We start from the raw sequence: 22,632 nt of genomic DNA, 5'->3' as shown, positions 1-22,632 counted from the left end.
ATTGTGTAAGTGTGTGACTGTGTGTGTGCGTGCGTGCGTGCGTGCGTGCGTGCGTGTGTGTGTGTGTGTGTGTGTGTTTTCTGCCAGCACATAACACAGGCGTCTGTAAACACGTTGCAGTATATACACTGCGCCCTAGCGGTTAAATCATTTATTGAGCTCATTCACATTTTGTCTTTTAGAGGAAATAAAATCTTAGATGACCTAAATATAAACAAAATAAGTAACATAAAAAATAAAGTATTTTTCAAAGATTTAAAACCAGTTATAGGAAGAAGAACAACAAACATAGAATGCATTAGCCTGCTTGCTTGTAATGTAAATACAACCAAACAAAACACTGATTTGGCTGCAGTTTCTCACCACAGGCAACCTGGAACAGGTGGAAGTCGCACAGCTGACTAAACGATGACGTAAGAGTTCCCAACAGCAACCCGAAGCTGACTCTGCGTGACGTCAGCGACTAAACAACAACAAAGTAAACAGCAGCTGGCAGTGCGCGTGAGGAGCAGGGCGCGCGCTCGTGTTTCTTTGCTATGGCTCATCGTCGGGGCGGATGCGACAGCCTGGATGCTTCAGAGGTGGAGCCGGTGGACCAGAGCTCCACCACAACACTCAACTTAGGTGGAGGAGAGACGATGGCGGAGAAAGAGGACGAGCAGAGACAGCAGCAGCCTTCGGAAGTCCGATACCCTGCAGCCTGTTATCCGCTGTGCCGCTTCTCAAAGCTCATTAACTGGAAAAGACCATTATGGACTTCCGCTTTCTTCGCAACTACAAATATAGCGTTTTGGTGAGACTCATGACGCAGCGTATTTTCCTTGTGCACTGATTTGTATTCAATACAGGATGTATGAAGACGCATTTAACATATATTTGCAAATAACACAACGCTGGAGTTTAAATAAAATGTTTGCATTAATAAGTATTCATTAAGGGCAGTCTTTATCGCTTTCCAATGCACTTTCTCTGCCTAATTTAATGAGCAGGCCTAACTGATTTTTTTGCTCACTTGCCCCACAGGCATTTTCCCTCGACTCTTTTCTCTGTATGTGTGATTGTCTATAGTCTAGTTGTGTTGTTGTAAGTACAGTGGTGAATTCTTTTGTGCACGTTGTAATTGTTTCCTTTACTTATTTGAAGAAGTTTTTAAATAGGCCTGTTAGTATCAAATAATAACCCTTTAACAAAGTATTATATAATTAAAAGAGGACACTAATGTACTAATGTGAAGGAATTTCCTTTATTATTGTATTTATTATTATTATTAGTACTGTTTTACATGTTCCCTCGTTATTTAATTTAGTTTTATGGCTGACAGAAGATGAAAAGCCAAAAAGCAAGAAATTTATATTCATCATTAGATGATTTTGGTTTCATATTTTGAGAACTTTAATTCCCCTGCTTCTTAAGTTTCTTTAGCATTTATTTATTTTTTGTTGATTTTTGTTATTTTATTTATTATTTATTTATGTTGTATTATTAATGAGGATGAAAAAAATTGTGAATGTATGTAATCTGATTGTTATCTCAGTTTTTGTGTAATTCTAAAAAGTTTTAATGCCTTTCTGTTACTGTTCAAGCATTGTTAATAAAAAAACATTCAGTCATTGTTGTCAGATGGTCTTATTAGCAAAATTATAATCAATAAACATTAATGTTATTATAAAAATATATATTAATACTATTTAATATAATATTAAACTTTATTATATCACTTTGGGCTTATGATGCAAATTAGCATTTGCTATGTCCTCTATGTAAAATGCATATTATTTTCAGTATTGTTCCCATTTATATTTTATTCATTTGTTTTTGGTTGGAATAATTTTTTTTAATCCTATAATATTAAAATATATCTTACATTTTAAAAACAAACAAACAAAAATGTTTAAATGTTTAATTAAAGAAATCTTATTCTGGCATTTCAAAGAAATATTTTTGTGGCGTGTGGATAAACAGTGTGTTTGCGTTAACATAACTGTGTAAGTAGTAATTTGGTGTTCCTTCCAGATTTAATTTCACCCTCAAAGCACATGATTTTACATGAGAGGTATCTTGTAAACAGAAATAACAACACGTGAGCATGTACTAATTGCTTAATGGCTTCAAATGTATGCCAGTCATAGATAATACACTCAGAAATAAAGGTACGCTAGCTGTCACTTGGGTGGTACCTTTTTTTTTAAAAGGTACACATTTGCACTTAAAGGGTTTATATTGGTACCTCAAAGTATATATTAGTAACTAGAAATAGTACTTTTTAAGTACTAATATGCACCCTTGAGGTATTAATATGAACCTTTTAGTACAAATTTGTACCTTTTGAAAAGGTACCACCCCAGTGACAGATCGCGTACCCTTATTTCCGAGAGTGTACCATGGCTTTAAAAAACATGCTCTATAAAATGAAAGTGATATGTACACTTGTTGATGAAAGATAAGAAAACCTGTTTTTGTTTTGTTTTGTTTTTCCCATGCAGGTTTGTGTCGCTCAGTCCCTGTCGAGTGTTCACCCTCATCTCCATTTGTCTGGCTCTTCTAGTAGTGGTCCAGCTAATGAGATACGTGACTCTTTCCAGATCAAAAGGTGTGGATTTATTTCATCACATAAAAACTCTAACATCTCTGTGTGACAGTGGTTACTGTTGAGCATGTAATCAAATGTTGATATAGATCCCATTGGTGTTTATTTCTCTCATTATAGGGGCTGCTTTATGGAGGAGTATGACAAGCAGGTAAATGTGGAACATGAACACATATTTACTTATATGCAGATAAGGACAATTCATTATTTTCATTTTTCATTTTCCTTTATTTAGCCAGGAGATCACATTATTGAGACAGTACTGTCTCTTCTTCCAGTGAGACCTGGTCAAGATGGCAGGCAACACATAAAGTTTCATATAAAAATCACAAACAATACCACAAAATTACAAAATCACCATTCTTAAAAACATCAGCTCATAACAAACAATTGCAGGTGTCCTTTAAAATGTTGTATAAAAGATGTTTAAAAGTACTCAGAGTCGGAAGAGTGTCAAGATTGAGCTGATTTTGCAGGTCGTTCCAAGCCCTGGGAGCGTGAACGGAAAAAGCACGTTTGCCAAGTTCTGATAATGCCCTTGGAACTATCAGACGAATACATGAACCAGATCTAGTATTTTGATTGTTGGTGTGAAATGTTAATAAATTAAAAATATAGGATGGTAATTTACCTAAAAGAGCTTTTAAAATAAATAAGTACAGATGTAATTTTCTCCTTTGATATAGAGATAACCAGTCTAAGGAATCATACAAAATACAGTGATGCGTCCGTGAATCTGCACCTGTGACAAAACGTATTGCTGCATGATAAACAGAATCTAATTTTCTTAATAGGGTAGCGGTTGCGTGCATATAGAGATGATCACCGTAATCCATTATAGACAGAAATGTACTCTCTACTAATTTTTTGCGGACTTTATAAGGAAAACAATTTCTTGACCGGTATAAAAAACCTAACTTTGGCCTAAGCTTTTTCAGTAACTTGTCAATATGTATATCAAAGGCTAATCTCTCATCAATCCAAACTCCTAAATATTTATAAAAGCTAACTCTTTCTATTTGAACACCGTTCAGAGTTTTTATTGTCTGATCTGTTGACTTAATGCGGCCACGGCTAAAAATCATATATTTAGTATTTTTTGAATTTAAGACCAATTTTAAATTTTGCAACGTACACTGCAATATTTGAAAAGCAATCTGTAGATGTTGTACAGCTTGGTTTAAAGAATGTGCTGCTGTATATATTATTGTGTCATCGGCATACAGATGTATTTTTGCTGATTCTATTCCGTGACCTAAATCGTTAATATAAATAGAAAATAACAACGGAGCTAAAACCGATCCTTGGGGAACCCCAGTGTTAACATTTAGAAATGGTGAATTATAATTTTCTACTGTCACACATTGAGTGCGTTCTGAAAAATAGTTTTCAAACCAGTTTAGAGCAGATTGAGTAAAACCTAAAAGCCTAAGTCTCTGCAACATTAGTTTATGATCTACAGAATCAAAAGCTTTAGATAAATCAATAAATAAAGCAGCACAGGACTGTTTACTGTCTAAAGAGCGTGTGATATCATTTAAGATTAATGTAGCTGCAGTAACCGTACTGTGTCCCGTTCTAAATCCTGATTGGTGATCCTGAAGTATATTATTAATTGACAAATATTGTTTTAGTTGGTCATTTATCAATGACTCAAAGACCTTTGCTAAAACCGACAATCTGGAAATAGGACGGTAATTATTTGGGTCTGCAGGATCTCCCCCTTTTAATAATGGCGTAACCATAGCAGATTTCCACATTTTAGGTATCACATTAGAAGTGAGACTTAAGTTAAATAAAGAGGCTATAGGTTCTGCAACTAACTCTGCTGCCAGACGTAAGAAATAAGGGTCAATTTTATCGATTCCTGGTGATTTTTTAATATCTAGAGTCTCTAAAGCTTTATGGACCTGTGTGACGGTGATAGGCAAAAACTTGAACAAATGTGAGGAACTGTTTCGCACAGACTCAACAAGTGTGTTTGAAGTATGGGCAGATGAGACGGGAGAATCAGAAATCGAGCCGACAGATATGAAATAATTATTAAGATTGTCTGCAATGTCTTCTCTGCCCTTAACTTCAGTGTTATTAACTTTTAAATAATTTGGGAAATTAGAAGCCGGTTTAGATACTGAAACAGACTTAACTAATTTCCAAAAATGTACAGGTGTACATTAGATTCAAATCCTGACATAATGTACACTGCCATTCAGTTTGGGGTATTAATGTTTTTGGAAGAAGTCATGTATGCTCAGCAAAGGTGATTATATACAGTAAAATCAATAATGTTTTGAAATTTTATTCAATTCATTATACTTACATTGTTTATTTATTTCTGTAATGTCAAAGAAGAGTTTTCAGTCTTTGGTAGTACATTATCCTTCAGAAAATTATTCTGATCTACTGATCTGGTACTCAAGAAACTTGTTATTATTGATGCAACAATTTTTTGTCAGCTTTAACAATAAAACCTGGATTGCACTTTTCATACAAGTGAATGTGCTGAAAACTAAATTAACGAATTTGTTTTTATAAAAAATTATGAAATTAGACTACTTCAGACAATTATGAAATTAGACATTACTTTATTAATTTCATTTATCATTTTAAAATAAATCTAAATATTTTATAATACATAACTTTGTTATTAAACTTTGATATTACATTAAATTACGTTTTGACTGATTTAAATTTTAACAAACCTTACTAAATAGCAAAAAAATTAAATTCTATAATTTCAGAATGTACGTAATGTATGTACTTATGTACTTATGTACTAATGTTTCCCACACCAACATTTATTAAACTAAATTTTTTTTTTAAATAAGCTATTAAATAAAAGTCTGTATGCAATATTAAAAAAATAAAATAAAACAAGAATAAAAGAAGGACATTCAGTTTAATTAACCTTAATAGAAAATTATATATATTTTGTAATTTTATATGATTGTAATTATATGATTACATCAGATCCATTCCATAGCAAAGAGAACCACACTTTCTTATTAAGTATCTCCTTTACCTATAATTGTACATGTTTTTCCCCCCAGACATCTTTTATCCATTGTGATAGGACAGGTATCTTTGTCTTTTCCAAAGCAATAACTATATAATATTTTTTAAATACGTATTTTTTACAGTTTTCCTTACCTCACACTTTAAGTATTAGTGTAAAATTTCATATAAAAAATACAAATACAACTTTTTACTATTGAAAAAGGCTTATCGTTATAATAGTAGTGCGATTTGTTTTATTTATGTTCTGGTTGCTTGAGTTTTGAACAACGCAAGATTTACGGATTATGCCAGAAATTCAGTTATCTAATAATCAATTTATCGTCAACCTACATATAAGATTTTAATACACTTGACTGAATCAGTTAAGGGTTTGATTGTGACTGCCTTTATAAATATTTTTTTATCTCAAGCATTTTTCATTCATTGGCTATAACTCAATCTGTGACCACCAGATGGCGTTCTTTGACTTTTAATGATTTTATTGACGACACGCAGCAATCCATAAAGCCTGTCATGAGTTTACGAACATCAACGATATTCTTGATTGATAAAGACTGATAAAGAAACCTAACAAATCACTCCTGACTTACTCAAATCATAAAAACCCATGACGGTTGTCTTGCCTTTCATATATAAAATTTGGATCAAACATTAGATAATATTTAGGATACGTCAACATTTTGCAAACGAGAACGTTAAAAAGTCAGCCTAAATTTGTTAACATATTTGATTAGAGGACGGTTTGATGTACTTATCCAATACTGCTTATCACTGGCCTTCAGCTTTCCATTATTTTATTCAGATTTGCGCAATGCCACGTGCTGTGACCAGAGCTGCTCTGTCACTGTTTACATGCTTCTGCTGAAAACAAATGCAATGGCAGCATTGTGCTCCAGTGGGTGAGATGCCAGTGCTGCAATCTTCCTCAGTGTGGTGTTTATGCGAGACAGGCCTCATTAAAACCTCGGGTACTCCACCAACAGCTGCTGGACAGTCTCAGCTTGTTCATTTCTGCCCGCTGCTGTTGATGTGAGTTGTGTACAACAGTTGTCTTCAGCTGGATCTTCAGTTTGACCCTTTTAACCTCACATAGCCGCGGCCTCAAAGAGCTTTCTGTTGTGGCCTACTTTTTGTATGTTTCACTTTTAGACATTACATTACATAATTGTAGTTTCATTAAATTGTAGTTGTTTTATAGTGTTGTTTAAAGGGATATTTCACTTAAAGTTTATAGTTCTGTCATCGTTTACTCACCCTGTTGTTGTTACAAACCTCTATGAATTTAACTTAAACCCCTTGTACAATTTGCGATATTAATATTAAACAATTACCTATGACCAGGGCCAGACAGAATCTGCGGACATTTTTTGCTATTACTGCGCAGAATATTGTGGATGTCTGTGGATTTATGCTAAATGATTTTGGCTGTATCATAACTAAAAACTTAATATTTTACCTTTTATTTAATGTGTACGATTCAAATTCTATTAAATCCATTTGTTTGGTAAACAAAGCAAGTCTCTCATATAATATATGAAGAGTTCAGATGCAAAAACTTCTAAGTGCCATCTAATTTGCATTTAGCATTTTTCTCAAGCTCCTATGTATAAGTTGAGTAATTTCCTTTTTTTGGTCAATTAATGTTATTCTCATAGCTTTTAATGTGAAACAAGTGAACTTAAATAAAGGAGTCTACGAAAAATGGCCAGTTTAGAAGAAAATATCTGATGGCACTTAGAGGTTTTTGCATTTGAACTCTTCATATCTACCATATATCTACTAAAAGACCAAAAATATTACTTTACAAACTGTATTGTAAGTAAATCACACAAACATTTTCATGTTAGTCAGTAATATAACTGAAATTAATCCAAAAAACGGAATAAATATAAATGTACACACATTTACGCACAACTAATATAATAGACTCAATGATGGGCTGAAAATCTGCAGAAATCTGCAGATTTTTTGCGCACACAGATTCCATGTGGGCCAGCTATGACGTGCTGCTTATTATTTGAGTAGGTGTTATGTTAAGTATTAGGGATGTAGGAAAATATAATGCAGAATATTTACAAAGTAGTAAATCGCCAATATTGCATTAATAGACAGTTAATAAGCCACTAGGTAATAGTGAGGATTGGCACTTAAACTAAATTTTTACTGAATTTCTTTCTTTCGCTGACAATGAGAAGGTATTTTGAAAAAAATATGAGACTCATTAAATTTGAGTCAAAAAGCTACTTCCAAAAAAAATCCACATACAGTTGAAGTCAGAATTATTCAGTTGAAGCCACTTCTCCTTTTTATTTCAACAATTTCTGTTTAATGTAGAGAACATTTTTTCAACACATTTCTACACATAATAGTTTCAATAACTAATTTCTAATTACTGATTTATTTTATCTTTGCCATGATGACAGTAAATAATATTTGACTGGATATTTTTAAGATACTTCTATACAGCTAAAAGTGACATTTAAAGGCTTAACTAGGTCAATTAGGTTAATTTGGCAGGTTAGGGTAATTAGGCAAGTCATTGTATAACAATGGTTTGTTCTGTAGACTATCAATGAAACGCTTAAAGGGGCTAATAATTTTGTCCTTAAAATGGTTTTAACAAATTTTATATTCAAAAAATATTCTCAGACATAATGTAATATTTTCTATGCTCTGTTAAACATCATTTGGGAAATGTTTTTTAAAAAAAAGTCAAAGAGGGACTAATATTTCTGACTTTAACTGTATACCTTTATACATGTATGATGTTTAACAAAGAAATGAAATTTTCACAGTATATCTGATAATATTTTTTCTTTTGGGGAAAATATTATTTGTTTTATTAGGGCTTGAATAAAAGCCGTTTTTAATTTTTTATGAGCCAGTTTAAGGTCAAATTTATTAGCCCCTTTTGGCCAGTTTTTTCCCCCAATAGTCTACAGAACAAACCATCATTGTATTTTGCCTAAATACACTACCCTGTCTAGTTAACCTTATCAACCTAGTTAAGCCTTTAAATGTCACTTTAAGCTGTTTTTATGTCTTGAAAAATATCTAGTAAAATATTATTTACTGTAAATATGTACATATATTTATTAGCAGTCCTCTGTTGTCATATACTATCGTTGTTCCAACAGTTGTTGTTCTAATATTTGTCATAGTGATGAAACACTTTATTTGTCTGTACACTGTGACGTATGTATGGCGTACTGTGGCTTGTTTTGTCCTGCCATGTTGTGAAACTTGAGTTTATGTTTCAGACAGTTGTGTGTGTCCAGTAGAATGACACAGCCATTTGTGCATTCAGCAGCGATGGGAATCCTTTCTTGCATTTCCTCGTCATTCTTATTGGGGGGAATTTAGAGTGCCCCAGCTGGGAAGCCAATCACATCACAAGATACTAAATTAGAAAGGGTGTGTCTAGAATCTCTGTGGTTTATTGGTGGAAGGCTGAGAGAGGGTTATGACTGGTGTTATGTGTCCACTGACCAACTGACCAGTCACGGTTCTTTCGTCACAGTCAAATGACTAAATAATAATAATAATAATAATAATAATAATAATAATTATGGTTTTATATAAATAATAAAGTGATGTAAATAACACAGAAATATTTTACTGTTTACTGGGTACATTTTTACAGTTTTTAACCCCACTGACAAAAAATATTGGGGAATATTAATATTATTAATATTAATAATATTAATATTATTTTTTTTTTACCAATGTACAAACATGTACAGTAGTCAACATTTGAACTGGTTCATCATCTTTAATCAAAGTCCTAAATCTAATGAGCAACACCAGTTCTTGTTTTAGGACAATTTTGAAAAACGTTTTTGATCCACTTCGAATGTTGTCTACTATATATTGTAGAAAATATTTAATTATTAAACTAGAGTTTTATACCATTAAAATGTGTAATAAGGAAAAAGCAATGTCAGTTCTTAAATGTGATTTATGAAAAATATTCTTTTTCTGAGAAGCTGTAGTGTAGTTTCATTTATTTGTTTTAAATTGATAATGACATTTTTTATTTAGTTTTAATAGTTAGTCAATTTTGTTACAATAATCAAAAACGTGTGATAATCATAAATCAATTAGATGGAATTTTAGGGAAAGAAGCAAAAACTATATTTTGTTGTTGTGACATCAGGAAATTGCATTCCAGTCAAAAAAAGATGAACTGATCATTTTTCAGTGAGAAATTTGTGCCATTTGAAATACTCTTCTAAGAGGGTCTCTTTCTGTGAAAGGGGGTATTAAGGGGGTATTATATGGAGTGTTTGTACGTGTGTGTGTTCATGCCCCAGCACTGTCTGTCTGATGCCTGCCTCTGGAATGCTATGTGACTCATGGTATTTTTAGACCTGACCGGTTGAAATAGTGAAGCTCAGGCCTTGATCAACATAAACACTAGTTGGTGTGGCTTCATGCGACACTTTATTTGTGACTCTGGAACTTATCACTGACGCTCTCACCTTCTGAACACTTTTCATGCTGAAACCTAGAGTTTTTGAGATGACTGCTGAAGACCATGGATCAGCGGTGAGGTAAAAAATAATTATTTGTGAATACTAATGAGTCAATAGCATCCATGGTTTGTAAATTGTAAGTCTTAATTGGCTATGTGTAATATTTGAGACATAGGCTTGCTCTGAATTACTAGAAATGTCAGTCATCATATCAGATGCATCCTGGGTCAAGTTGTTTTTATGTTGGGGCTTGCTTTGGAACATTTGTGAGATGGAATTTGATGTTAAGTGTTTCAAGGACTTTTTAGGTACTACTGATACTTACACATAAGCCACACAGCAGTGGGACCAACCTGTCAGTCAAGACTGATGAGTTTTAAGTGGCCAAAACCACCAACAGGCTAAGAGCAGTCAAAATACTGCTTTCAGCTAAATGCTAAAAATGCCATCTGCTGTCTATTTAGCTATTTTTTTCTTTGACCCTATTTTGAAAATGAAGTGATGCTGTGGATGTTCACAGCCATTTGTCAGCTGTTTGTTTTGGGCTATTTTAGTGCCCTGTCACTGGGCCTGTTTGAGTGTCAGACAAGTAGCTTTCTGTGTTGTTTTAGCGATTAGCATGGGAGTCAGCTAGTCGAGCGGTTTGGTTTTTGAGTCTAGACTCACCTGTTATTGGCATTTACTGAGACATTAAAGGAATTTCTGCACATTTCCTTTGGTTTTAAAAGTTTTAAAACCTGCTTGAGGTGGCAAACTTTAATTTTATTTTTGTATTTTGGTTTTCTAGTAATATGAAGGAACATATTTACACTAATAGCACTGCATGATAAGTCACTAAATCATATTTATTCAAACTCCCAGTTGATTTTCTTCATAGTATGTTTTAGAAAAGTTAATTGTGATTTTACTATAACAACAACAAAGTGGTTAGAAATCACATAAAACATGGTTTTGGTTCACTAACCATATTTAAAGAGTTAATTTACACAAAACCCCCTTTGTTTTAAACGTGAGTTTTTTTCTTTAAAATATTTTAAAGGATGCTTGTATATTAAACATTTATGTTTATTGGCTACCAGCATTCTTCAAAATACCTATTTTGTGTTCAACAATAACATGATCTGAAAAAACCTTTGGAATCACATAATAGTATGTTTTTAACAATACCTTTAATGGTAAACATTTAGTTATACGAATGTTAATCAATCACAGATTTTACTACCTTTTTATCCAATTTGTGTAAGGAATGACTAAGCTGTTTATTAAATCTTTGACAAGTTTAGACAGTCAGATATGTTTGCTATGTTTCCCCTGCAGGCAGCATGTTCACATGTACATTTTTGTAACTGCTTTAGTTTTTAGACATTTCAATCTTTCTTTTCAATTAGTTATACAAATTCCTCATTCAATATTTAATATTTCTAATATTTATTTAATTTGGGCAAACGTCCCACGCAGTAAGATTTCAAATAGCGTTAACTATCAAACACCACATGGCACTATTGTCAACAAACAGATTTCCCAAAAGACGAAACTAAAGATGTGATCTGATGAAATCTCTTCTCACAAGTGCCATGCGAGTATTACACCTCATTGATCTCCAGTCATCGGCTCTGCTCCGGGTTGGGTAAGCCTGAGCTCACTTTCTCTGGCACATTCGCTTGTATCTGCCACATGGTCGATGGTGAAATGCTAATGTGAGCTCTGTTGCCTCATAGTCACATGCACCCCATGCGCTCTGTTTAATAGGAAACCTCCGGTGGGGAAACATGTCTCTGCAATGCTGGAGGTGACTGGTTTATGACCTTTGAGAGGAAATGCAGCTCGAGCTGATCTGTTGGAGAGAGCCTAATTGCTTGGGCTATGTCTAGCATGTTTTTCTGCTTAGGTTTGGAGCTGATCTGTTTTTATGATGGACTTCAAGAAGTTTTCGATGCATAGGTGGCTTTGTTTGGTTTGTTTTAGTGATGGGAAATATAGGGCGACAGCTGTGCGGGGACTGGAGTAGGGACGCATAACCAGAGATAAAGGGCATTAACAGGCTGCCTGTTAATAGATGCTTATCTTGTGCCAAGAAATTCTCAGATGCCCCATTCTAAAAGTCACACTAATTCATTGCAAGGCAAATGTTTGACCAAAAAAATATATGCCTGACATTTTAGTGGGTATTATTATTAGCTACCATGTTTAAGATTTCAAAGTATATATATATATATATATATATATATATATATATGTGTGTGTGTGTGTGTGTGTGTGTGTGTGTGTGTATATTGTATATTGTATATTGTATGTTAATTTTTTACCCAATTTCTGTTTAACAGAAAGATTTTTTCTACACATTTCTACCCATAATAGTTTTATTAACTAATTTCTAGTAACTTTATTATTGATTTATTTTATCTTCACCATGATGACAGTAAATAATATTTGACAAGATATTTTTCAAGACACTTCTATACCGCTTACAGTGACATTTAAAGGCTTAACTAAGATTAATTAGGTTAACTAGGTAGGTTAGGTTCCTTGCTCTGTTAAACATAATTTGGGAAATATATAAAAAGGAAAAATCAAAGGGGTAAATTATAAGGGTTAAATAATTGTTTAACTGTATACATTATAGATAACTACTCGTTGTCTTTTGAAAAAATGAAAAGTCCAATCTGAGATGACATAAGTATCATAAGTAACTATTGTTTCTAGCATCTTCAAAATCTATTTAGATCGCTTTGAATCTATATATTCAACTTCAAGTGACAGGTACACCTATTTGTTTTTAAACAGGAAATGCATTCTGCCACATAAATTCATATAGCAAGTTACACTCAGGGCGATGCAGTGGCGCAGTAGGTAGTGCTGACGCCTCACAACAAGAAGGTCGCTGGTTCGAGCCTCGGCTGGGTCAGTTGGCGTTTCTGTGTGGAGTTTGCATGTTCTCCCTGCGTTCGAGTGGGTTTCCTCCGGGTGCTCTGGTTTCCCCCACAGTCCAAAGACATGCGGTACAGGTGAATTGGGTAAGCTAAATTGTCCGTAGTGTATAAGTGTGAATGAGTGTGTATGGATGTTTCCCAGAGATGGGTTGCAGGTGGAGAGGGCATTCTCTGCGTAAAAAACATATGCTGGATAAGTTGGTGGTTCATTCCACTGTGGTGGCCATGGATTAATAAAGGGAGTAAGCCGAAAAGAAAATGAATGAATGAAACTTCGACTCAAATAGAAAACAGTGTTTGTTATATTGTTTATAATGAATTGATTGATTATTACTAAGAACATTGATGTCTAACTTAAAAAAATTAACAAGCAGGAGGATCACTTTAGACATGGTTTAAAGGGTTAAATCAAGTGTTTTTTCAGGTTGGCTCCATTTCAGTTATGTCATGGACCCATAGTTATACTCCAAGTTAGAAGAATCCATCTAAACATTTCTGTAGTCCTCACTCTCTCATCACACATGCTTTTTGAATGTGCTAGTTTCTGATTTCAGAGGAATACACAAATATGAGTAAAATTCATGACAACAAATGTTTATGTTACTGTAACTTATTTTAATCAGTTCATCAGTTTCCAACTACATTGTTTTAGTAATACATAGTTTACCTTAATATGTTTAGTCAGTTTGTTTGTATTTGCATTTTTAGTAAGATTGATAAATTATGTTGAGTAAAACAATGCAGTGTTCCCTGTGGTTTCATGCCCCATGCATGCATGAGCCACAAAATATACAATTTGACCTGTTTCATTAATAACTTTTCAAATTTTGTGTGCATTATAGATTTATAATTTTTTTAATGCACTACCTAAATTTTTTAGGCGTTATTTTGGTTGTTGAATGTGGTTTCATTTCTGGTAATTTACTGAACTGGTTATGTGCTGAACATGTTTAACTGACAACACAGGCAAATCATCCAAAAGGTTAATATAATACACTACAATATGGCAGTGCATGAGTTTAAAGTGATAGTTAAAGAAGTGTAGTGAACACATTTTTCTGACAGGGTCAGACTAACGATTGATCTTTTTAACTGTAGCTGGGAGATCATTGATTCTGTCCAGGAGGGCAAGTCTGCATCAGGATCTCCATTCACAGACTTCTGGACGAGTCTCAAGTTGTTCATTGAGGAGACATCCTCTTTTAAACAGCAGAATCCAGGCAAGGTATGGATAGATTTGAGTAGATGATTCCTAACATGTCTTCTTTTTTACATCAACTTAAAAATTGTATTAAAACTGTAGAAGGAGAACTACATACCTAACAAGTCCTCATTTCTTTTACAATTTTTTAATTATTTGTAATCATCATTTTGCCTTCACTATTTTACATGTAATCACTTTGCAGTGTAATTCTTGCAGTAATTCATGTTTTTTTTGTGTCGTGTTTATTCAAAATTTTCAAGATGAATGTACAATGTGCTTTCAAAAATACAACCAATTAAAAGCTAATTTTAAAGACATTGCAACATAGTCCAAAAATGAATCACAAAACCAAATCATAAACAATAATAACACATAAATGATTGTGTAATAAGAAAATACAAATATGAAAAATAAAAGAATAATAAGACAAATAAATGTAAGGACAACATAATAAAGTAATTAATGGTATATTTCTATTTTTTATTAAATTTTATAAATAATTTCTAACCATTATTAATTATTTTAAAGATTTGTATAGTTTTAATGTTGAACCCTATGTGTAACTTCATCAAAATTTATAAAAATATAATTTTTAAATAAAATAAAAATATGACAAAGTCATAAACATTTAAGTGTCCTGTAATAACCCCCAGTTGCACTCCATAGTTTTCCAATGAGTATTTCAATTAGAGGCCGTTAATGAGTTCATGTTTTATATAGTAATTTAATGAGAAATATTACAAGTATGCCATGTAATTTTAATGTAGGCTTTTTAGCAGCTGTGTTTATAATCATTTAAGTTTAGTATTTCCCATTGCATGTATTTATTATTTCACACAGTGATTAATTTACAGTGAACTGAGCCATTTTAAATTTGTGTCTCATTTGCAGTTTTGTCTGCTGGTTTGCAGTATGTGCTCTTTTCTAGCAATACTTGGACGTTACGTACCAGGGGTTGTTATTTCATACATTTTAGGTAAGTACCAAAAAAAGATCCTAAACATATAATGATAATAATAGTTATTTTGTCTTATTTTTTCACTGACATTTCTTTACAAATTCAATTCAATTTAGGTTTAATTAGAAAGCACCTTTACAATGTAGATTGTGTCGAAGCCGCTTAACATAAAAGTTCTAGTAAAGTCCAGATTTCAGAGTTGAATTCATTTAAAATACATTCAAAATACATCCAAAATGAATGTAACCATGCTGCTACTGGCCAAGGAGAGCAAACCCCCTCCGGATTTACCTCCAGCACAGCCCATTCGTCATGTGGTAGTGGATTCTTAGTAATGTCACTGTGACGACATTCACATTCACACTCAGTCTCTGGTTTCTTTTTCTTCCTGGCAGTCAGCAGGTTCGTAAGTGTGAGCCTTACATTAATAGTTTACACATCTGTTTACCGCAGTGCTGGGTATTTTTCTCTGGCCTTTGGTGTCGTCACATGAGTTCGGGATGTGGTTGGAACCAGTTCTGCAGAAACTGGACTTTGGAGTGGCCGAGTTTTTTCAGAAAATAAAGGAGAATCACGGTAAATCCCAAATACACTCACTATACAAAATTGACTTTACATTTTTAAATTTATATAGTTTCTCCCTTGGATGTGCTGTTTTTGATTTATGTAGCCCAAAACAAATGCCTCACCGGACAGACTCTGTTCCTAATCCTAACGTTCTTGGAAAGCTTTCAACTTTTTAGCTTTTGGTACTTAAAACCCCTATAAATCATTGATACTCTATTCACCCAAATGTTTTAAGCTTTAAAACTAGGGAAAAAAAACCCATAATAGTAGTCTGTGTTACTCTGTTACTAAATGATTAATGCCAATTTTTTTACATTTCCAGAATGCAAGGATTAAAGATATTATTATATATAAAGTTAATTTTTAAATTATTGATGCATGTTAGAGCTTTTGCATCACTTCATAAAATTGGAATTAATCCACTGTAGCAACAGGATTACTTTCACATAGTTTTGAACAAAAGATGAACGTAAGTCATGTAAGCTTGGAATAACATAAGGGTACACATAATACATTTATTTAGGTTTAAGACAAAATTCAAAAATACTATACAGGTATCTGAAATAAAATGATTGAAGCAGTAAAATAAACCTAAAACTGAGATTAAAATAAAGCTAAATCAAATTACTTGATTATTAATAGTACATTTTTAAAGGGACAGTTCACCTAAAAAACTAAATTCTGTCATCAGCTATTCACCCTTCACTTGTTCAAAACAAATCACAAATTAAGATGTTTTGAAGAATGCTGGTTACTGGGACCAAATGACTTTCATAGTATCCCCTCCATCTCCCACCCCCACCATGTTAGTCGATGGGTTTCAGCGACCAGCATTCTTTAAAATATCTTCAGTAAACGATGAGGTCATTTTCAGTTTTGGGTGAACTAACCCTTTAAGTATTATTATATATACTAAGTAAGTATATAAATAATACTAAAATAATATTGCATGGAAAGTAATTCCTAAGGTAACCTATAAACCTATAGGGAGCATCTTTTCCCACTATACATTACTTCAAATGTATGAATCAACTTTGAGTCTTAGGTTTAGCATTAACATGTTGCTAAGCTAACAATGTGCTACTACAAACAACTTGAACATAGCAAACATGAACATCTTCACACTTACTCTCTTTCTGCAGAGAAAAGGATACTCCAGTCACAAACCGAGAGAGAGTGCATCGAAGCAGATCTGTCTGCACTTTTCCCCAAGGTCAGCACACTGTCACACAACTGAAGACAAAGGGTTTAATGATATAATATTCATATGTCCATTTCCTGTGAACCGATCTGTTGCAGATGGACTCCACTGTGTGCAAAGAGCTGTCCTTATCAGACACAGAGGTCTCTGAAGTCACGTGGACAGACAACGGCACTTTCAACCTTTCAGAGGGACACACACCTCAAACAGAGAACTCTGACGGTATTTTTTAAAATCTTAGTAATATACATATAGGACGCAGTGGCACAGTAGGTAGTGCTGTCACCTCACATCAAGAAGGTCGCTGGTTTGAGGCTCGGCTGGGTCAGTTTGTGTTTGTGTGCAGTTTGCATGTTTTTTCTTCGTTCGCATAGGTTTCCCCAACAGTCTGAAGACATGCGGTAAAGGTGAATTGGGTAGGCTAAATTGTCCATAGTGTATGAGTGTGAATGAGTGTGTGTGGATGGATGTTTCCCAGAAATGGGTTGTGATTGGAAGGGCATCCGCTGCGTAAAAACATGCTGGATAAGTTGGCGGTTCATTCCACTGTGGCGATTAATAAAGGGACTAACCCGAAAAGAAAATGAATGAATAAATGAATGAATTAATAAATATACCAATAGGAAGTATGTGTAGTGTGAGGGTAAATTTAAATATCATTCACCTTGGAAGCAAACTGGCTTGCTTGTTTTATACACATATTTATATATATATATATGTGTGTATGTATATATATATATATATATATATATATATATATATATATATATATATATATATATATATATATATATGTATGTGTATATATATATATGTATGTGTATATATATATATATATATATGTATATATATATATATATATATATATATATATATATATATATATATATATATATATATATATATATATATGTATGTATGTATGTGTATATATATATATATATATATATATATATATATATATATATATATATATATATATATATATTTGCAAAACATTTTTATAGCATTGCCTTTACAAATCTCGTAAGTCAATTGCAATGCTCATTTGCTTTTTAGTCAACCGTGAGTTTGCGATGCTGTTTTTACTTTGCACTTCATGTTTCTGCGCGTTTCACTTTGTGGCAAGGGGGTGGAGTCCAGGGAACTTGGGCGTTTACAGCAGGCCCGGACCTGCCTCCATTTAAGCGACGTCATCATTTGCTTGCCAACTGCTATGAAACTTTGAAAGAAGACAAAGCAGAAGCAGAAGCATGGCTGAGCATAGGTACATTAGAGAAGTATGTCTAATTGATAGTTTAATTTGATAGTCTTCTTTCAAAATTTTATGTCGGTTGGCAAGCAAATGATGACGTCGCTTAAATGGAGGCAGGTCCGTGAACACTGTAAATACACATGTTTTGACTCCGCCCTCTTGTCAAATGAGGGCCACAAAGTGAAATACGCAGAAATGTGAAGAGCAAAGTGAAAACAGCATCACAAACTCACAGTTTCAATTTACTGGGCGGGTTTTACAAAGGTAATGCTATAAATGTTTTGCAAATATATACAGCTTTTTTTTAGAGAGAGATTTGCATTTATTTATTTATTGCTCAATACTTTTTGTTTGCAAAACTTATTTAAATAGTATATATAAAGTATATGGCAAGTATATATGGCCCTAAACTCCATACATCAGTGTGTCATTTTTATAAATTACAGATGGCCTTTGTTTGTTATTTATTATAGATATTCAATTAATTTATATGTTGAGGCACTGCATATTAGACCAAATTATGTACATAGATTATGTACATAGATCTCAGATACAGCTCAATTGTGCTTCTATAGCTTATTAAAGATCAAATTTTACACAGTTTACTTGTTAAATTCAGCATTGTTAGCACACACTGCTATCTCTGAAGTAAACAATTAATCCACATCAATTCAAAAAAAGTCTTGGTTATCCATCTGATAGTTTGGAAAGTAAAACATGGAAATATGTAAAAATAAAGTATTTTTAATTAGATTCTATAGAAAATATAGTTAATAGAAACTTCAGCTTCCCACAAACTATATTTAATGAATTTATTTATATGTTTCATATACAGACTCAGACAGGCGAAGCGACGAGGAGGTCTTCACAGGTGGACTGCCGGAGTTCCCCTCTCTGGACAATGGCTTGGCGACAAACGGAGAGGATGATGAAGACCTGAGCATTGGGCTGCCGACTCCTCCAGCTCATCCCAGCAGAGTGGGCTCCACGCAGTCAGAAGACGAACCCGCAGTCCAGGCCCTGGAGGCTGTGCAGAGGCTGGCCGGAGACATGATCACAGCCGCGGTCTCCACAGCCATGCAGGAGCGTCTGGAGGCGGCAGTGGCACCTGCGCTGCTCCAGGCTCTGGCCGAGGAGTCAGACAGCGAGGCGGAGGACTTTGAGTTGTTGGACCAATCGGAGCTGGAGCAGCTGGAGGGCGAGCTGGGGCTGGACAAGGCCAACCGCGCAGAGCTGTCTAAACCAAGCAAACCTTCCTCAGGCTTTCTGTCCAAACTCCTGGGCCGCCACTGATCGGATTCAGAGGGGTTTCCGCCTTCCCTCTGTGATGGGATGTGGGTGGGAGGAGAAGTGTTGGGTTTACAGGGAATGGTCCAGAGTCATGAAGGTATTCCATTGTTTTACTTTGCTGGTGTGATTTAGGTGTTTTGTTAAAAATAAAAAAAACAAAGGCATCTGTCGAGGTTGAATGAAGTCCAAAGTATACTTCATTTTTTAGGCTTATGCAGTTTTATATTTTCATCATCACACATCAGCTCTAATTCACAGTGTGTGCACAGCTCACACTTGGATTTTTATTATTTATTATAGATTTTATTTATTATAGGAGTCATTAAACCCTTAGCTTGATTTGTTTAAGCATAAGTATAAATGTAGGGTTGTCAGCCGTCCCATTTTTGCGAGCATTTCCCAAATATTTGATTTGCCCACCCTTTTGTCCTGCCTTTTCCTGTTTATTGACTGCTATGCTGATTTAACTATACAATAGCTGATCAGGACACTTGAGGTCGATGTATCTAAATGTTATTGTCTTTAGGAGACGAGAGACAAATGACCTGGAGATGGTACTTTGTTAAAAGATCTCCATCAATGCATATTAAATACCAGCACAGCTCATTTGTTCAGAACAGTAGCCAAGGAAACACTTTTATTCCTTCTACCAGAAGTGCCACTAGCTGGGCACAGAAGGAATCTGCTGTTTCAAATAGTCTGCATATACTGTTTTTGTTTTGTATATGTATGTTTTATGTAGCATAATTGCATAAAGTTAATATCAGGTCATTATATTTTTACTTTATAGTCCGCTGTAATCAAATTTAAATCACTACATGTTCAAGCTAATGAATGCAGAATTCTTTGTATGGATGAAAGTGCAGTGGATGAAAAAATTTGAAAAAATATATTCTATGTCAGAATTAGCCAATTTGCTTGTAAAAAATAAGCGGAATCAGCCATGAAAAAACAAGATCGGTTCATAACTTTTGTCCCTTATTTCATATTGACATAGTTGGCAAACCTTTGAACATGGCAATTGATTTTGAATATGGACTAAAAAGGTGGTCTCAGCCCACTTGAAAATTAATTCTGGAGTGTTTCGCTTGGAAAGCTATCTGACAGAACAGACCAACAAACCAGGCTTTATCTCCATGTACAATATGATGTGTTTTACACTGTGAGAAAGCTAGCAGTGTTTTATTTGCTAATGCATTCCAGAATAGATTGTGGTTTAACCTGGAGCTAAACATAATTGGAGCTAAACCTAACATGAAGGAATAACCTAATTGATATTTTGTCAGAACAACTCTCTTAAAGGAATAGTTTACCCAAAAAATTCAATTACCCACTGATCTATATATAATGTTCTATATAATTCTATAGTATAGATCAGGGGTGCCCAAAGTTTTTCCTATAAAGGGCTAAAAAGCAAACTTGTTTGAGGACTGTGGGCCGAATATAAATTAAAGAATATATATTAAATTTGCCATGGGTAATTTACTAATTAATTTGGTAACATTTAAAAATAACCAGTAAATGTTGCTTTCAACTAATGCAGTATTATTTTGAACATTTTATAATGAACGTATTACAGTAAAGACATAAAAAATCCCATTTATACAGTAACACCATGCAGTTCAATGCTGAATTCGAGCTGCTCTTGCCTTTGCCTTGATTTGCTCTCACATGTCTTGTGCATTGTCCTCTATCTGTCAAGTGACAGTATTTAAATTTTAAAGTCTGATTTATTTACAAGATTTAATTTGTTTACTTTTTTTGTAGCTCAGCAATAAAACAAAGAAACAAAAGGTTTCGTTAAATTTAAATGACGATCTCTGTCAAAAGCATTCGCCCCAACCACCTCCCCATCATTCTCCCTTTCTGTTCAGATGGGATGGCAGGGCAGATCAAAGCTTACCATGTGCCAACTTTGGCCCTTGGGTCTTACTGTGGGCATCTCTGGTATAGATCTTTAAATTAACCCCAAGATTTTCTCACCCTCGAGCCATCTTCAGTGTATATGACTTTCTTTTTTCAGATGAAAATCTTTAAATACTTTCCCGGATTTAAATTTCTGATTTGGGTAGTTGCACTTTTTTGAAGCTTCCAAAAGCGCACAAATCCTGACTGTGAACTTGTCGAGAAGTTCAGTAGTTTGTTATCTTCAGAAGTCAGTGATTTTAGCTTAGAATTAAATTTTTTTTAAAGAGCCCATATTATACATGAAATAGGGTCATATGTTGGTTGTAAGGGTCTCCAACAACAGTCTAATATGCATGCAAAGTCAAAAAACACTTTCATGGTCTTATAATCTGCATTTATTTTTACCTAATTATCCCAGCGACTCCTGTATGAATCGTCCAGTGATTCATTTGTTCCCAAACCCCTCCTTAGCGCGAAGCTAATCTGCGCTGATTGGACCGATGACAGTTTGTCACGATTGGTCGACTGCCTTCAGTCAGAGAATGAAATGCCCAATAGCTAATCAGCAATATAAAAGTAATCACAGTTCATACACGCTCCATAGTGTAGGCGTGGATTTTAGCTGCCACACACACACACACACACACACAAACACACACACACCTCTGGACGACAACGATCCCGCTTCCGCCCGCACCCGCCAGGTTTTAGCCTGAACCCGACCGCTCCCGCTTATATTTAGAATTTCTTGTCCCGGTGCCCGAACCGCCCCGTTTTCTGCCCGCCGCGCCCGATCCCGCTAAAGAGCGGGGGAGAACATAACCGAAAATCACTCAGCTAAACAGTCCAGAGACAGCCAGACAGAGCTCTCTCTCTCTCTCTCTCTCATACGCGCGCACTAACACATACACACAAGCGCCAAGCAGACACACAGGCAGGCAAAGCTCTGTCTCATTCGCATAGCAATATCCACGATATTGCTAGAAAGCCCGCTCCCGTCCCAAATTAAACCTGTTACCGACCGCTCCCGCGATTGATTCTGAAATTTATTCCTGCGCCGCAGAAATCTGGCGCGGGGACAGCCGCGGGAATGCAGACCTCTACCACGGAGCTCTGTAAACAAACAGCACGCGTCGCGTTTTTAACGTGACTTTGCACGCGATAAGAGAATATAGCCAGTTAACCTGATACAGTACACTCGGTTACAAGTAACAAATCACAACTAAATACATTTGCAAG

The 22,632-nt window shown here is 34.5% G+C and overlaps 2 protein-coding genes and 1 long non-coding RNA gene across 5 annotated transcripts in view; 2 read left to right on the top strand and 1 right to left on the bottom strand.

The window, feature by feature from the left end:
* Positions 1-22,632, top strand: part of lrrcc1 (leucine rich repeat and coiled-coil centrosomal protein 1) — a 280,861-nt gene that overhangs the window by 164,549 nt on the left and 93,680 nt on the right. The window lies entirely within an intron of this gene.
* Positions 504-21,684, top strand: retreg1 (reticulophagy regulator 1). 3 transcript variants are annotated; one of them, XM_087241014.1, is made up of 10 exons: positions 504-793; positions 2,484-2,590; positions 2,708-2,738; positions 10,096-10,158; positions 14,109-14,235; positions 15,106-15,190; positions 15,626-15,748; positions 16,882-16,952; positions 17,039-17,162; positions 19,031-21,684. In XM_087241014.1, the coding sequence occupies exons 1-10, from the start codon at positions 537-539 to the stop codon at positions 19,486-19,488; spliced, it is 1,446 nt and encodes a 481-aa protein (XP_087097140.1). In that variant the 5' UTR covers positions 504-536; the 3' UTR covers positions 19,489-21,684. The 3 variants fall into 3 exon arrangements, with proteins under 3 accessions (XP_087097140.1, XP_087097138.1, XP_087097139.1); XM_087241012.1 differs by lacking the exon at positions 10,096-10,158; XM_087241013.1 differs by lacking the exons at positions 504-793; positions 2,484-2,590; positions 2,708-2,738 and having other exon boundaries at positions 10,015-10,158.
* LOC147837132 (uncharacterized) lies at positions 14,674-17,056 on the bottom strand. The gene is made up of 2 exons (XR_015478650.1): positions 16,869-17,056; positions 14,674-15,704 (listed from the first exon to the last, which is right to left on the bottom strand). It is a non-coding gene; the product is annotated as an uncharacterized LOC147837132 (long non-coding RNA).

The sequence above is a fragment of the Danio rerio genome, chromosome 2 (assembly GCF_052040795.2).
Source record: "Danio rerio strain M-AB ecotype USA chromosome 2, GRCz13ab, whole genome shotgun sequence".
Lineage (NCBI taxonomy): Eukaryota > Metazoa > Chordata > Actinopteri > Cypriniformes > Danionidae > Danio > Danio rerio.
The sequence above is the reverse complement of the archived record's forward strand: the minus strand, read 5'-3'. Positions and strand labels throughout refer to the sequence as shown.